The sequence below is a fragment of the Pongo abelii genome, chromosome 18 (assembly GCF_028885655.2).
Source record: "Pongo abelii isolate AG06213 chromosome 18, NHGRI_mPonAbe1-v2.0_pri, whole genome shotgun sequence".
NCBI lineage: Eukaryota > Metazoa > Chordata > Mammalia > Primates > Hominidae > Pongo > Pongo abelii.
Window position 1 is genome coordinate 72,350,640 of NC_072003.2, and position 15,243 is coordinate 72,365,882.

The 15,243-nt window shown below is 44.3% G+C and overlaps 1 protein-coding gene across 34 annotated transcripts; it reads left to right on the forward strand.

Moving 5' to 3' along the window:
- Positions 1-5: 5 nt before the first annotated feature.
- Positions 6-14,723, forward strand: ZNF23 (zinc finger protein 23). Of its 34 annotated transcripts, none has more exons than XM_054533005.2 (7): positions 50-634; positions 1,027-1,140; positions 5,501-5,566; positions 7,914-7,977; positions 8,104-8,280; positions 8,975-9,091; positions 12,435-14,723. In XM_054533005.2, the coding sequence occupies exons 5-7, from the start codon at positions 8,247-8,249 to the stop codon at positions 14,225-14,227; spliced, it is 1,944 nt and encodes a 647-aa protein (XP_054388980.1). In that variant the 5' UTR covers positions 50-634; positions 1,027-1,140; positions 5,501-5,566; positions 7,914-7,977; positions 8,104-8,246; the 3' UTR covers positions 14,228-14,723.
- Positions 14,724-15,243: the final 520 nt, after the last annotated feature.

Here is a 15,243-nt window from a genome sequence, read left to right on the forward strand (position 1 = left end):
GGCGGAGCGACCTTGCTCCTAGAGAGGCCCGGCCGCCTGGTGACGCACTTCCGGCAGCGCCGGGAAGCCGCCCGCTACGGAGGTGAGTGCGGAGCTCCGGGAGCTGTGGGCCGTGTCGTGTTCCCCAGGCTCTGGGTCCGGTTGAGACGCACTCCCACCGTGGGTGCTGCTGGGTCTCTCGTGGCCTACGCTGCCAGGAGGCCCAGGCTGGGAGAGGGAGCAGGGTGGCGACCCGGGGTGCTCTTACGCGCTCCTCGACTCCAGCTTTGGTCTTTGTGGCTCAATAGCTTGCGCCCATTGGAAGGGGAAACTCACGTTGCTGTCCCAGCCACAAAGCCCCGAGCATTTAGCACTTGATCGGCTGGGGGAAGATGTGTCGATGCAGCTAAAATATGGAATATTTGCGGGCATGAAGCGGCACGAGGTGATGCCACAAGTCTTTTGACATGCTGAGGTCTGGCAGGAAGATTAACCTATGTGCCTCCCGAGTATGGACCGTGTGCTCCCCAGGCTCCTGACATAGGGTCATGAATTGGGGCCGATTGGGAGCGCAGAGACCCTCCCAGTCACCCGGCAGCAGAAGCAGCCCGGCTTTTGGAGACATTGTCTCCTGGAGCAGTGTCAGTCCCAAAAGGTAACTCAGCCCTGCTTCTCTCGGCTCTGGGTTGACAATGACCTGGGAATGACTTCTACAACGTAATTACGAATTCACTCAGTTTTAGAATATATTTAGTGGTTTCAGAATCGCTAATTCATACCCTCATGAAAAGCAAATTTACTACCTAAAGTACAGTACTTGGATACAGGTCTTTTTGTCTTTACTCTTATGGTATTTAGTTAAAATACTCTTTTCCAAAGTTGCTTACCCGTTTTCTTTCCTACCACTTAAGTGTGGTTATGTTCACTGTAGTATAGTTAGGCACATTGGCTGTTCTTTTGATTACATTTTGGGTCCTCAATTTAACCCCATCCTTGTTGGGTTATATATTTATTTAAAATATATATTTATATGTTTTATATATATAGTAGTAAAAAGCATCCATGAACACACCACCCAATTAAGAAAGAGAAGATTGCCAGTACTGCTGAATTTATCAATGTGTTCCTCCTCCTCAACCCAACTCCCAGCCTCCAACCCCTGTAGGTAACAGTTATCTTGAATTTTGTGTTAATTGTAGCCCTATTATTTTTAAAAATAATTACATATGCATGTATCTGTAAGCAATGTACTTAAATTTTTTTTTTTGAGCTTCATATAAATGGCACCGTTGTGTGTATAAGTCATCTGGGACTCGCATAATTCAATGTTAAGTTTCCAAACTCATTCTGTGTGTAGCTTCTGGATAATGTTCCATTATAAAAACTGTATGAAAATTTATCGATGTATTTTCAATGGACATGTGGGTTGTTTTCAGTGTTTTGTTATTAAAATGTGCTGATAATATTTTTGTACGTACCTCCTACATATGAGAGTTTCTCTAGTATGTAAGTTTTTAAAATTAGGCACAAATGTTGAATTATGTTAAACATCTTTGGCATCTGTTGAGATGGGCAGTGTGTTTATCTTTGATTTATTCATGTGAAAAATACACTAATTAGTATCCTAACGTTGAGCTTTGTTTATCTTCGTGGGATAATCCTACTTACTCATGATGTATTTAATGAGCTACTGGAGTCTATTCCTTGATAGAATTTTTGCATTAGAATTCATAAATGAGACTGGTCTGTAGTTTTTGCATCAGTATTGTGCTGGCACCATAAAAAGAATTGGGAAACTTACTTTGCTGTGCTCTGCTACGGTTTACATAGTGTTAGAATTACTCATTTCCGAAACATTGAAAGGATTTGCTCATGACACATCTGAGCTCAGTGTTTTGTGAGAGTTAGTTCTTCACTGGCCATCTTGGTTTAATTAGGTAAAAGTAATCAAGGATTATGTAGACAATCTGTATAATGTCATAACAGGAAAAAACCCGGAATCGTATTTAAAAAAAAACTGTCCCCTTGGGAGGGAGCCAAGAGACCAAAGAATGCCTTGGACAAGTCCAGCTTGGCAAGTAGATGAGTTTATTAGGACTTACATACTTACTCCTGGATGGCAGCAGGACAGCTTTAGAGACCTGTGATGCCCCTCGTCTCTAAGAACTTTTTAGAGAATTTTCTGGCTGTTTGCCTACTGCATTTAAACAATGAGACTTTTCTTGGTAGGTTCTCATATACTTTCTAGGATGTTTACGTTCTTGCAAACACCTGCTCCTCTGCTGAGCCCCATGGTCTTGACTCACTGCCTGGCCTTCAAGGTTCAGGCAGCAGGTATACACCCTTGACTATAAACCCTTGACTAGCTGAGCGGGGTAGCTATCACACTACATATGTAATTGGTAGAGTTGGTTTATTATCTAAAAATGGAATTGTATATTCTCCCATCACAGAATAAGTTTTCTCTTTAAACACCAGATAATATATTTTTTTAAATGGACACGAGTCACAAAAAAACCCTGAAAAATGTGTAAAGTAGAAGTTAGTAGATTGGGTTATATAACCATCATGCAATAAAGCCAGAACTTAGAAGAAATTAGCAACAGCAAACTATCCTAAGCAATTACTAGGTCAGAGACAAAACAGAATTGCTGACTGACTATAAAACAGTAATTAAAACATGAAATATAAAAACCTCTGGAATGTGGCAAATAGCGTATCCCGAGGAAAATTTGTGGCCTTATAGGCTTTAATTGCCAAATAGGAAAGAATGAAAATAAATGAATAAGTCATGCAACCTCAAGAAGGTAGGAAAAAAGCCTTTTGTAGTCTAAGCTTCCCCAAAAGCAGAACGTGGAACAAAGATTTGTATGTAGGAATTTATTTAGGAATATGGTCACAGGGGCAGAGTGAAAGACAAGGGGAGTGAAACAGAAATGGGAGAACTGGTACAAGGATGCATTGGTATGCTCGGCCCTCAACAGGCTCTGCCTTGCAGGGTCTTTGAGGAGCCTTGGAGTCTTAAGGCTGCCCTGCTGGGGGATCGACGGGGAAAACATTTATCCATTGGTTTCTCTCCCTTATTGGTCAAGGGGGTCCCACAGGTGTTAATGCCTCTGCACTTCAGGGCCCAGCCAGTGTCCACAGGTGTCCCACATAGGACACCAGAGAAGCCCCAGGGCAGGAACCAGGCATAGGTGATGTAGGTCCTTGTGAAGGTTCTGGTAGGTTGCAGCTTCACAAAGCTGACTAACCTCTGTAGAACTGGACTAAGGATGGGATAAGAGGATTGGAGTGGTGCTTACACTGCCCCTTAAAGAGCTGAAGGAACAAACTAAGAGCAGAATTAGTGAATTTAAAACAAATAGAAGAAAGTAGTGTTGCTCAACTAGAAAAGCTGGTTCTTTGAAAATAAAAGGAAACCACATTAAAATAAGTAAACCACTGCTCAGCCTAACTGTATTAGTCTGCTTGGGCTGCCATAACAAAATACCATAGACTGGGTGGCTTCACCAACATACTTATTTCTCACAGTCCTGGAGACTGGAAGTCCAGGATCAAGGTGCCAGCTGATTTTGGCTCCTGCCAGGGCTGTCTTCCTGGCTTATATAGATAGTAGCCCTCTCGTTGTGTCCTCACATGGGGGAGGCGGGGAGTGAGTGGGTGCGTGGGCTCTGGGTCTCTCCTTCTTCTTGTAAAGGCACCACCCCTATTGGACCTCATTTAACCTTAGGACCTTTAGTCCCACCCTTAGGACCTCATTTATCCTTATAACCTCCTCACAGGCCCCGTCTCCATATACAGTCACATTGGGGGCTAGAGCTTCAACATATGAATTTGGCAGGGACATAAATGTTTAGTCTGTAACTCTAACCCCGGGAAAAAGGTCTAGAAAGCACATGTATTCAAAAGAAGAAGTGGGAAAAGCAAACTAGCTCTGGATATGGAGGAAATGGAAAAAATCCTAAACCAGTATTTTCTGCAACTCTGTACTAGTAAAGTTGAAATCCTGGAAGAAATGGATGATATTTTAGGAAAATGTAATTTCAAGACTGACTTTAGGGGCAGTAAAAGTCAGAAAATCACCAGTCCATGTGTTTTTGAATACAGTGAACAAGAGGCTCTGGGTCACGGGACTGGCTGCTACAGTGATCTTCTCTCTCAGGAGCTGATGCAGAAGTGTAGGCCTTGGCTCATTCACTGTCAGAAGACTGGAAAGTTTGGGAAACAGCCTGGTCCCTAACTTCCAGCTCAGCTTCCTAAGGACAGCCTGTGCTGTCCTTAGGAGGACTGACCTCTCAAGACCTCTCCAGAGGTGTTAGGATTCTTGAGGACATTCAGAGCTCTGAGGAAATGGGGCAGGATACTGGGGGGCAGCTGCCTTCTCCAGGTGCTGCCTCCCTGGGGTCTGACTCCCCAGGCCTGTGTACTGGGGCTGCAGCCCAGCCAGTCCAGCTTCTCCTGCTGTGATACCGAAGATAATACTTGTGTTGAGAAAGAGAAATAAGTCAAAGATCTTGGTATTGTCCTATTTCTTGAACTGAATTGTGGATACATGACTCTTTGCTTTATGTTCTAGGCTCTGCATACATTTTATTTTATTTATTTTTATTTTTTATTTTTTTGAGATAGCATCTCACTCTCATCACCCAGGCTGGAGTGCAGTGGTGTGATCTTGGCTCACTGCAGCCTTGACCTCCCGGGCTCAAGTAATCCTCTTACCTCAGACTCCTGAATAGGTGGGACCACGGGCGTGTGCCACCACCCCTGGCTAATATTTTTTTGTTTTTGAGACCGAGTCTTGCTCTGTGGCCCAGGCTGAAGTGCAGTGGTGCAATCTCGGCTCACTGCAAGCTCTGCCTCCCGGGTTCACACCATTCTCTGGCCTCCACCTCCGAGTAGCTGGGACTACAGGCGCCCGCCACCATGCCTGGCTAATTTTTTGTATTTTTAGTAGAGATGGGGTTTCATCGTGTTAGCCAGGATGGTCTCGATCTCCTGATCTTGTGATCTGCCTGCCTCGGCCTCCCAAAGTGCTGGGATTACAGGCTTGAGCCACCGTGCCCGGCCTAATTTTTGTATTTTTTATAGAGACAGGGTTTTGCCATGTGTCCAGGCTGGTCTCGAACTCCTGAGCTCAAGTGATCCACCCGCCTTGGCCTCTCAAAGTGTTGGGATTATAGGCATGAGCCACTGTGCCCAGCAGGTTTTATATGCACTCTTCTTCTTTTTATTTTTTATTTTTATTAGTTTATTTTTAAATTTTATATATATACTCTTCTGAGTGTGTGATATGTATCAGAATTGTAAAGTCCTAGGGTTCCTGGCAGTGAATTTCAGTGTCATAGCCTGGAGTCCTAGGCACTGAGTCAGTGAACAGATCACTCCCTTCTTGGGCAGCTCGTGTTCGCACTCCTATTTGGATGCAAGCTGCCTGTGTCTTGCATTTTCTGTGAGGGGCTATGTTGCTCTGGTGGGGGTGGCTTGCCTCACACTTGTCTCTCTTTGTGTTTCTCCTTAGCTCCAGCCCTTCTCTGAGAGGGGGGACCAGGGGATGGCAGCCATGCACCTGACAGCCTGGCCCCAGGTGAGCTGTGGGGTCCTTCAGCTCTTCCTCTGGGCAGTTTCAGGTTGAAAAACATTGAGAAGGGGAGCTGGTGAGCCTCGGGATGACAGCTGCTTCCACCTGCTGGACTGGAACTTGTGGGAAAGAGGTGTTGTGCGGGGAGGGCGGCAGAGACCAGGACAGTAGCGAGTGGAGGCAGCGGGAGAGTGAGCAGGAGAGCAGGAGGGTGGTGGTCTTCTGCACACTGAGGGTCTCTGCTCCTCTCTACAGGAGCACCCCCAGCATAGGGCTCTGGGTGAATGGGGACGTGGAAACCGCCCCCTGTGGGATGTACTGTGCAGGGATGTGAGTGGAGGACAGTGGCAGAGGATTAGACTATCTGTGGTGGGAATGTAGAGAAGAGGAATAGCAGGACCTGATCAGAGAAGGATGGCTGTGCCTCTAATTCAGGGGTAAGGGAAGGTCACAGGGAGTGGAGTCCAGGGAGGGGGAAGACAGTCACATGGGACGGAATGTCTCATTGTCCTTGTGAAGCTTTCAAAGCTTAGGATGCAGACTTTAGTCTCTGAGAAGAGCTTTCCACCCTGTCCTGCAGAAAAATAAACCTGCAAACCAAATTTTCCATAGATTTTCAGGGACTTCACGGATCCCCTGAAGCTCATCCATGGACATCCATGGACTACAGGTTGGGAACAATCATAGCCACAGTCACACCAGTTGTATCTTTGGAGGCTTACTGTGCTCCAGGCGCCATGCTAAGCCCTTCGTATGGTCGTTTGGTCCTGACAACCGCCTCTGTGATAAGCGCTGTGTTGTACTCTTTCCACCTAAAAAGAAAAGGCAAGAGGGGAGTAGAGTAACTTGCCCAGGATCACAGAGTTATTGTGTGATTCAGAACTGCTTAGCCACAAGACAGCTGTGGAACCAGTGATGTTAACTTGGTCAGATTTGTGATGTGTATGGAATAATTTGTAAGGAAGATTCAAAAGCACGGTGACCACTTCACAAAGAAGAATCCCACTGGTCCCGTGACATGGGCTTCATCAAGGAAAGCCATCATTAAAGGGGGATCCAATTCAAGTAATGCTTAAGATAGAAAAATCATGGCCGGGTGTGGTGGTTCACGCCTGTAATCCCAGCACTTTGCGAGGCTGAGGTGGGTGGATCACTTGAGGTCAGGAGTTCCAAGATCAGCCTAGCCAACATGGTGAAACCCTGTCTCTGCTAAAAATAGAAAAATTTGCTGGGTTTTGTGGTACATGCCTATAGTCCCAGCTACTCAGGAGGCTGAGGCAGGAGAATTGCTTGAGCCCGGGATGCAGAGGGTGCAGTGAGCCGAGGTCACGCCACTGCGCTTCAGCCTGGGTGACAGAGCGAGACTCCAACTCAAAGAAAAAAAAAATCTTTCGGACATAGAGAGTCAAAGGATTTGTGGTGATAAGGAAGGCGGGAAGTCAAGAACAGTCCCCAGGTTTCTGGCTGAGGTTTCTTGTGAGGATGATTCTGACCCCAGCTGAGGTGTAAGTTCAGAAGGAAGTGCCAGCTTACTGGGGTGGTGGTGGCGGCACACAGTGAAGACATTATATTTTGTGCAGAGAAGTTACTTGTTGAAGGTCACACAAAGAAGACTCACAGAAACACCTAGAGGTTGGACTAGAATTGCTGATGGGTGGAGGTCAGTAAACTCCAGGAAGACACATCCTGGCAGAGAGGAGTTGAGCAGCAGATCCCTGCCAGTGAGCCCCCATGGTTGTTAGAGCAGGCTGAGGTGGGCAGAGGGTGAGCCTGCCAGAGGCTGCAGCTGCCCAGGAGGGGTGATTGGGCCTGGGAGCGACACGAAGCATCCCTGAGTGGTGGAGCTTGTGCCAACCATATAGCTTAGTGATGCAAAGGGGAGAGTAGCCAGCCAGTGGGAAGGCCGGTCTCCCTGCTTTCCCAAATGTTCTTGGAGAAACAGTGAAGGTTTCGGAGAAGTTGGAAAGGATGAGACTTGAATGGGAGAGGGTAAGGAAAATTCTGGCTTTCCAGGAAGACCCCGCATCCTGGGCAGCATGGAGCATCCTTGGCTGGAGGTGCTCAAGCAGAGGCTGCACAGCCCCTTGTTGGGGGATCTGTGAAGGGAATCTAGTGGGGCTGGATAAGACAGAAGCCGTGGCTGATCTTTGGGGGTGGCTTGAGCTGTGAGGATGAGGGCGATGGGTGGGGAGCAGAACAGGGCTGAGGTTAGGTGCAGGGGAGCCAAGAGCTCAGGGGAGTGGTGTGGGACCTGCTGGTGGATCAGCCCTGAGTTTGCTGGGAGGGAGCAGCTTATCTAAAAGAGTGGAGTTGGCTTTAGAGAATTTGCTTATGGAAACTTTTTTTCTTTCAGCCTGTCTTATGTGACCTCTTATTTGTGTGAAAAATGGCATGAAGTTTCCCTGCTGTGGGAGAAGGTGGATACTCTGTAGTTTACTTTGTCGATGTTTTTTCTGAGATCTTTCCCTTGTTGTTAATATTAATTTTGTGCTCTCACAAGCACGCTCCCCAAGCCCTTATACTGCCCTCTGCCCCTCACTTAGGGCCTGAGCCATGGAATTGGCCCTAGGGCAGCAGGAACCTGTTGTTTCAGAAGTCGGTGACCTTTGAGGACGTGGCTGTGTACTTCACCCAGGCGGAATGGGACGGCCTGTCCCCTGCACAGAGGACCCTGTACAGGGATGTGATGCTGGAGAATTATGGGAATGTGGCCTCCCTGGGTAAGACCTCTCTCTCCTGGGAACCTGGACTCTGCCAATTGGGGTTCCTGGCTTGCTTCTCCCTTACAGGTTACTGGGGGGAATCTCTGGTAATCCTTTACTGAGTGAGAACCCCAGAGCTGTTCCTAATCTCCTAGACTTAGAGGTTACTGGCAGGGGCAAACGCCAAGCCTTTTGTAGGCCTGTATAGGACTTTGCTTGGAACTGGTATGCACTGTTGATCCAACCCATGAAAGCTATGTTTTGGAAACACTGGAATCCAGTGGCTTCCTGTTCCACAGTGGCATCTTCAGTTGCCCCCTCATCTTACCTGTCTTGAGTCTTTTCAAGGATCTCAGTGTACTCTGGATATTTCAGGCCAAGGTCAAAAAGTGGTATCCCTTTGGGCGGAATCTCCCTGCTTGCCCTGCATGAGGTCTCCTAGGCCTACAGTCTGGTCCCTTCCCAGGCTCTCCCACACTTTCCCAAGCCTTCACCCCCAACCCCCACATTTGCCTCCCAAAGCCCTTGGAAGTCTCCAAGGTCTCTCTAGTCCTTCCTAAACCCCACAGTACTTTCCCGTAGTCCTGAGGCTTGGGACCTCCTGGGGTTCTTACCTTCCCTCTGCATTGCTGAGACAATCTGAGAAGAGGCTTAGGAATTTGTCTGTGGGAGTTTATTCATCTGTCTCTCCTATTTACCTCTCCCAAACCAGGATTTCCACTTCTCAAACCTGCTGTGATCTCACAGCTGGAGGGAGGAGGTGAGCTGGGGGGCCCATCTCCACTGGCTGCAGGAAGAGGCCTCCAGGGCCTCCGGACTGGTAAGGGAGGTACATATTTCCCATTCTGTTGGAATTTAGCACTTTAGTCATAAAGCCAGCTTTAGCAACATATAAACATACTGTGTTTATTGGCCAGTCATATAGAGTGAAGTTTGAGTAAATTTTGATGATTCATAGAGATAGGTAGTCCTTATCTTTCTGTCTTCAAAGTTTGTTGTGTCTAATTCCAAGAACAGATCTTTTTTCAAACCCTTCATTCTGACTCTTCAATCCTAATTTTGGAATCCTGCCTTTCTCAGACAAAATTAAGGGACTCAGTAGTTTGGGGGTTCCTTGCCATTTCTAAGCATTCTTAGTGTGGAGGATACAGAATTAACAGCCTTTTCACACAGATAGAAGTGGTTAAAAGCACAGTCTTTAGAGGAGACTTTGCTGAGGTCCAGTCCCAACTGTGCTGCTTCCTAATATGCATGACTTTGAATGGGTTATTTGAGTGTTCTCATCTCTGAAAATGGGTTAACAATAAAAGGAGGTAATAGTACTATCTTGTGGGTTGAGGTTTAAATGAGATAACACATATCAAATACCTAGCTTATAATGTGTGCTCAGTTCAGTATTTTTATTTTGGTTTTGGGGAAGACAGCTGTACACAGGGAAGGTAATGTGGAAGGCAGGAAGTGCTCTTAATTTTTGCTTCTTAAATGTGAATGTGTAAAGGAATCCTGAGGTCTTACAGATATGCAGTAAATGTGGAGTCTGCATTTCTGTGAAGTTCCCTGCTGATGTGGCGATGCCAGTACTTCTGGTTACCAGACCACACTTGAAGAGCAGGGCTCCAATTGGTGCCAGCAGAGTAGCTGCCAAATGACTTCTCATTCCCCCAAGGCCCCCCGTTATTTCTTATATTTAGGGTCTGTGAGATTCTCTTGAATTTTTTCAGTGAGTCTTCATTTTTCTTAGATGGTTTCTGTGGGTTTTTATTCCTTTTGATCATTCTATCAGATGATATCTGACCAAGGAAGGCATGTTTTGGAAATGGAGAGTTTGCCGTATAATGGCCTTGACAAATATAGGAAAAAAAGTGATATTGTGAGGTCTTAATCAAAGGACCCTGTATTTTATTCTGTAGACAGCTGACTGTCCTGAAGTCTTTGACTTTTCCAGGAAATCCATCATGATCCTAGCTGGTGATAGAAACATTAATGTAGTCAGTGTGTGTGGGTTAATTGGGATGAGGAATCAAACAGGCTCTAGGCAGGCAGAAGGGAGGGCAAAGGGCATGAGGCCCATGGCAGCAGTGTTGACTTTCTTTTTAAAAATCTTCAGAAGCCCACTCAGTGATACCTGTTTGACTCATTTGCTGTAACTGTGTCAAATGGCCATCCTCACTGCAAGAGAGGGAAATGAAAACGAGAGATATTTCACCTATCATATTGAGAATAATTAAATTATATTCAATGTTGGTGAGAGTGCAGCAAAGCAGGAATAGACTTCTGGAGACAATGACTAGACATCTGATAGTATAGATGTCTTAGTCAGTTTGGGCTACAATAACAGACTGCCATAGACTGGATGGCTTATAAACAACAGAAATTTATTTCATACAGTTCTAGTCCAAGATCAAGGTGCAGGCAGGTTCTGTCTGGCAAGGGCCTGCTTCCTGGCTAATAGACAGCCATCTTCTCGCTGTATCCTCACATGGTGGCAAGAAAGGGAGCTCTCCGGGCTCTTTTTTAAGGGCATTAATCCCATTCATGAGGGTTCTGCCATAGCCCAACCTCCTAATACAATCACATCAGGGGTTAGGATTTCAGAATATGAATTTGTGGGGAGGACAAACATTCAGTCTATAGCGACAGATGAGTATTATTTTTTTAGTTGGGAAGAGACCAATATTATTTAGAAAGTGCTTGCTGGGGAATCCAGGCAATTGGAGGGGCTTATTGAGGGCAATTATGAAATACTGGGGCAGGGGGCATATTACATGTGGTTGAGGAGTGATGAAAGATGAAAAAATATGAGGCAGCATTTTGGGACTCAGCTTTTGAGAAAGTTGGGAACAAACGCAGAGATGAGTAGTTCTAGTTCTAAAGACTATTGGGATTATAAAAAGACTTTTAGGGAATGATCAAGTTTAGGATTGGAGGAAGAAGTGAAAGGAAAAGGCAAGGTTAATGCAGCAGTATTTGAAGGGGAATGGGAAGAAATGGGATGAGATGGACCTCAAATAGAGCCTGTCTAAAGTAGAAATGAAGTTGAATGATGAATTTTGGAAAGCCCACAGTTAACGTTCTAAGGAAAGAAACAAAATTATTTCCATTTTGCTCCCTGGTGCTGCTGACTCTTGTCATCTTCCAAGTTGCCATATCCTGTTGGATCCTGTGCCTTTTCCTTCTTCAGCATTTTCCTTTTTTTTTTTTTAGTAAGGAACTGAGTGCTATAGGAACAACTAAGAAGAAACTGCAGGGTGTAGAAGAGCATGGTGTGATTAAAAGAATGCTGATCTGGTGGACAAGACCTAGAATTTTATTCCACTACTGTCACTTTTTTTTTTTTTTTTTTTTGAGATGGAGTCTCGCTCTGTCGCCCAAACTGGAGTGCAGTGGCAAGAACTTGGCTCACCGCAACTTCTGTTTCCCGGGTTCGAGCAATTCTCCTGCCTCATCCTCCCGAGTAGCTGGAACTATAGGCACGTGCCACCACACCCGGCTAATTTTTTGTGGTTTAGTAGAGATAGGGTTTCACTGTGTTGCCCAGACTGGTTGCAAACTCCCAAGCTGAGGCAATCTGCCTGCTTCAGCCTCCCAAAGTGTTGAGATTACAGGCGTGAGCTACCGTGCCCAGCTGTCACTTTTAACCTTCATGTGATTGGTTATGTTCTCTACAGTGGCCTTGTGTTAGGCACAGTGGGAATGGTGATTTTTTTTAATCATTACTTTCATTGCTTTTCATTACTTTCATAATATTGACACCTACTCAACAGTACAGAAGGTGTATAAAGTAGGGAAGCAAGTCCACCAAACTTCCTATGCCAGTTTATTTAGTTTCTTATGGATTCTTCTAGAAGTTTTCTAGATATGTACAAATATATATATCTGTCTTTTATATTTTTCTTTACACAGCTGAAAATCTACATACTGTTTTTTCAACTTGTTTTTCCATTTGATTGTATCTTGGATATCTTTTTATGTCAGCATATATGGATTTATTGTATTCTTTTACTAGTTAGTTACAAATTACTTATCCCACCTTATGGAGAAACCCTATGTTTTTTGACCTAGTCTGGTGATTTTAAGGAGCCCCCTGATTATTATGGTCTTTTATAGCACAGTTCTCTTCTTTTTCCTAACATGGTTCTTACATGACATTTTATGTTTTCTGTTTTTTATAGTAGATATTCAGACTGACAATGATTTGACAAAGGAAATGTATGAACGAAAAGAGAATGTATCATTTGAACTTCAAAGAGACTTTTCCCAGGAAACAGACTTTTCAGAAGCCTCTCTTCTAGAGAAACAACAGGAAGTCTACTCAGCAGGAAATATAAAGAAGGAGAAGAGCAGCACCATTGATGGAACAGTGAAAGATGAGACAAGCCCTGTGGAGGAGTGTTTTTTTAGTCAAAGTTCAAACTCATATCAGTGTCATACCATCACAGGAGAGCAGCCCTCTGGGTGTGCAGGATTGGGGAAATCCATCAGCTTTGATACAAAACTCGTTAAGCATGAAATAATTAATTCTGAGGAAAGACCTTTCAAATGTGAAGAATTAGTAGAGCCCTTTAGGTGTGACTCTCAACTTACTCAACATCAAGAAAACAACACTGAGGAAAAGCCTTATCAGTGTTCGGAGTGTGGCAAAGCTTTCAGCATTAACGAGAAATTAATTTGGCATCAGAGACTTCACAGTGGGGAGAAACCCTTCAAATGTGTGGAGTGTGGGAAAAGCTTCAGCTACAGTTCCCATTATATCACACATCAGACAATCCACAGTGGGGAGAAGCCCTATCAGTGTAAGGTGTGTGGGAAGGCCTTCAGTGTTAATGGAAGCCTAAGTAGGCATCAGAGAATCCATACAGGAGAGAAGCCCTATCAGTGCAAGGAATGTGGAAATGGCTTCAGCTGTAGTTCTGCATATATTACACATCAGAGAGTCCACACTGGAGAGAAACCTTACGAGTGTAATGACTGTGGGAAAGCGTTCAATGTTAATGCAAAATTAATTCAACATCAGAGAATCCACACTGGAGAGAAACCTTATGAATGTAATGAATGTGGAAAAGGCTTCAGGTGCAGCTCCCAGCTTAGGCAGCATCAGAGCATCCACACAGGAGAAAAGCCCTATCAGTGTAAAGAGTGTGGAAAAGGCTTCAATAATAATACAAAACTCATTCAGCATCAGAGAATCCACACAGGTGAGAAACCCTATGAATGCACTGAATGTGGAAAAGCCTTCAGTGTCAAAGGGAAGTTAATCCAACACCAGAGAATTCACACAGGCGAGAAACCCTATGAGTGTAATGAATGCGGGAAAGCCTTCAGATGTAACTCCCAATTTCGGCAGCATCTGAGAATTCACACTGGGGAGAAGCCCTATGAGTGTAATGAGTGTGGAAAGGCCTTCAGCGTTAATGGGAAACTAATGCGGCATCAGAGAATTCACACTGGGGAGAAACCTTTTGAATGTAATGAGTGTGGGAGATGCTTTACTTCTAAAAGAAACCTACTTGATCATCACCGAATCCATACTGGAGAAAAGCCCTATCAATGTAAGGAATGTGGGAAAGCCTTCAGTATCAATGCCAAACTAACTAGGCATCAGAGGATACATACTGGGGAGAAACCTTTCAAATGTATGGAATGTGAGAAAGCGTTCAGCTGTAGTTCTAACTATATTGTACACCAGAGAATCCATACAGGAGAGAAACCCTTTCAGTGTAAGGAGTGTGGAAAAGCCTTCCATGTTAATGCCCATTTAATTCGGCATCAGAGAAGCCATACTGGGGAGAAACCCTTCAGATGTGTGGAATGTGGCAAAGGCTTCAGCTTTAGTTCTGACTACATTATACATCAGACAGTCCACACTTGGAAGAAACCCTATATGTGTAGTGTGTGTGGGAAAGCATTCAGGTTTAGCTTCCAGCTCAGTCAGCATCAGAGTGTCCATAGTGAAGGAAAATCCTAATAATGAGAAAGATATAGAAAACTCTTAAGGTTAATGCCAAAATGGATCAAGTATCATCAGATTCATCCATTGAAAAACCCCCAAGAGGGCATGAATATGGCAGAGTCTTCATATGAAAACAGTTTTTATTCTATTCAGTTTTAATCAGGAAAGGATGACCAGTTAAAGAGAAACATCCAAAAATAAATAGCTTTGTTTTGTACCAACAGGAATTAGAAAATATAATGAAAAGATTTTGTTCCCAGCAGCATCAAGAAAAGTAGATTTTCTAGAAATAAACAGTTATGGAGGACTTGTATGGAGAAATTTAAGTCTTCACTGAGGGCCACTTTACAAAGGAAATTTGAATAAATAGAGAGAGAAGCCTTGTTGTTGGATAGGAAAACCCATACTAAAGATACTCTACCTACATTAATTTATTTGTTTAATTTTTGACAACAAGCATGTATTACTTTTGAAAAGATGAAAAATAAAGATTTATTTAAAAAAGAAAAAAGATATGAGTACATTTTTAATTTTCATGTAATTGAGAAAAACTTTCTAAGCATTAGATGAAAGCCAGAAACTATCCACAGGGTATGTACTGATAAATTGACTACTCAAAACTAAATATTCCTATATGTTTTTGTTTTAAAGTTTAAAAGATAAAGTGCAAAATGGGGAAGTACTTTTGTAAAATTTGTGATATAAAAGTGTAGTATTTGGGCATGGTGGCTCAGACCTGTAATCTCAGTGCTTTGGGAGGCTGAGACGGGAAGATTGCGTGAGGCCATGAGTTCCAGACCTGTATGGGCAACATAGCAAGATCCCATTGCTACAAAAAAATAATAAAAGCCAGGCGTGGTGGTATGTGCCTGCAGTCCTTGCTGCTTGGGAGGCTGAGGCAGGAGGATCGCCTGAGTCCAGGAATTCGAGGCTGCAGTGAGCTATGACCACCACTGCACTCCAGCCTGGGTGACAGTGAGACCCTGTCTCTTAAAACATTAATATCTAAAGATAAATAATTTAGACACACT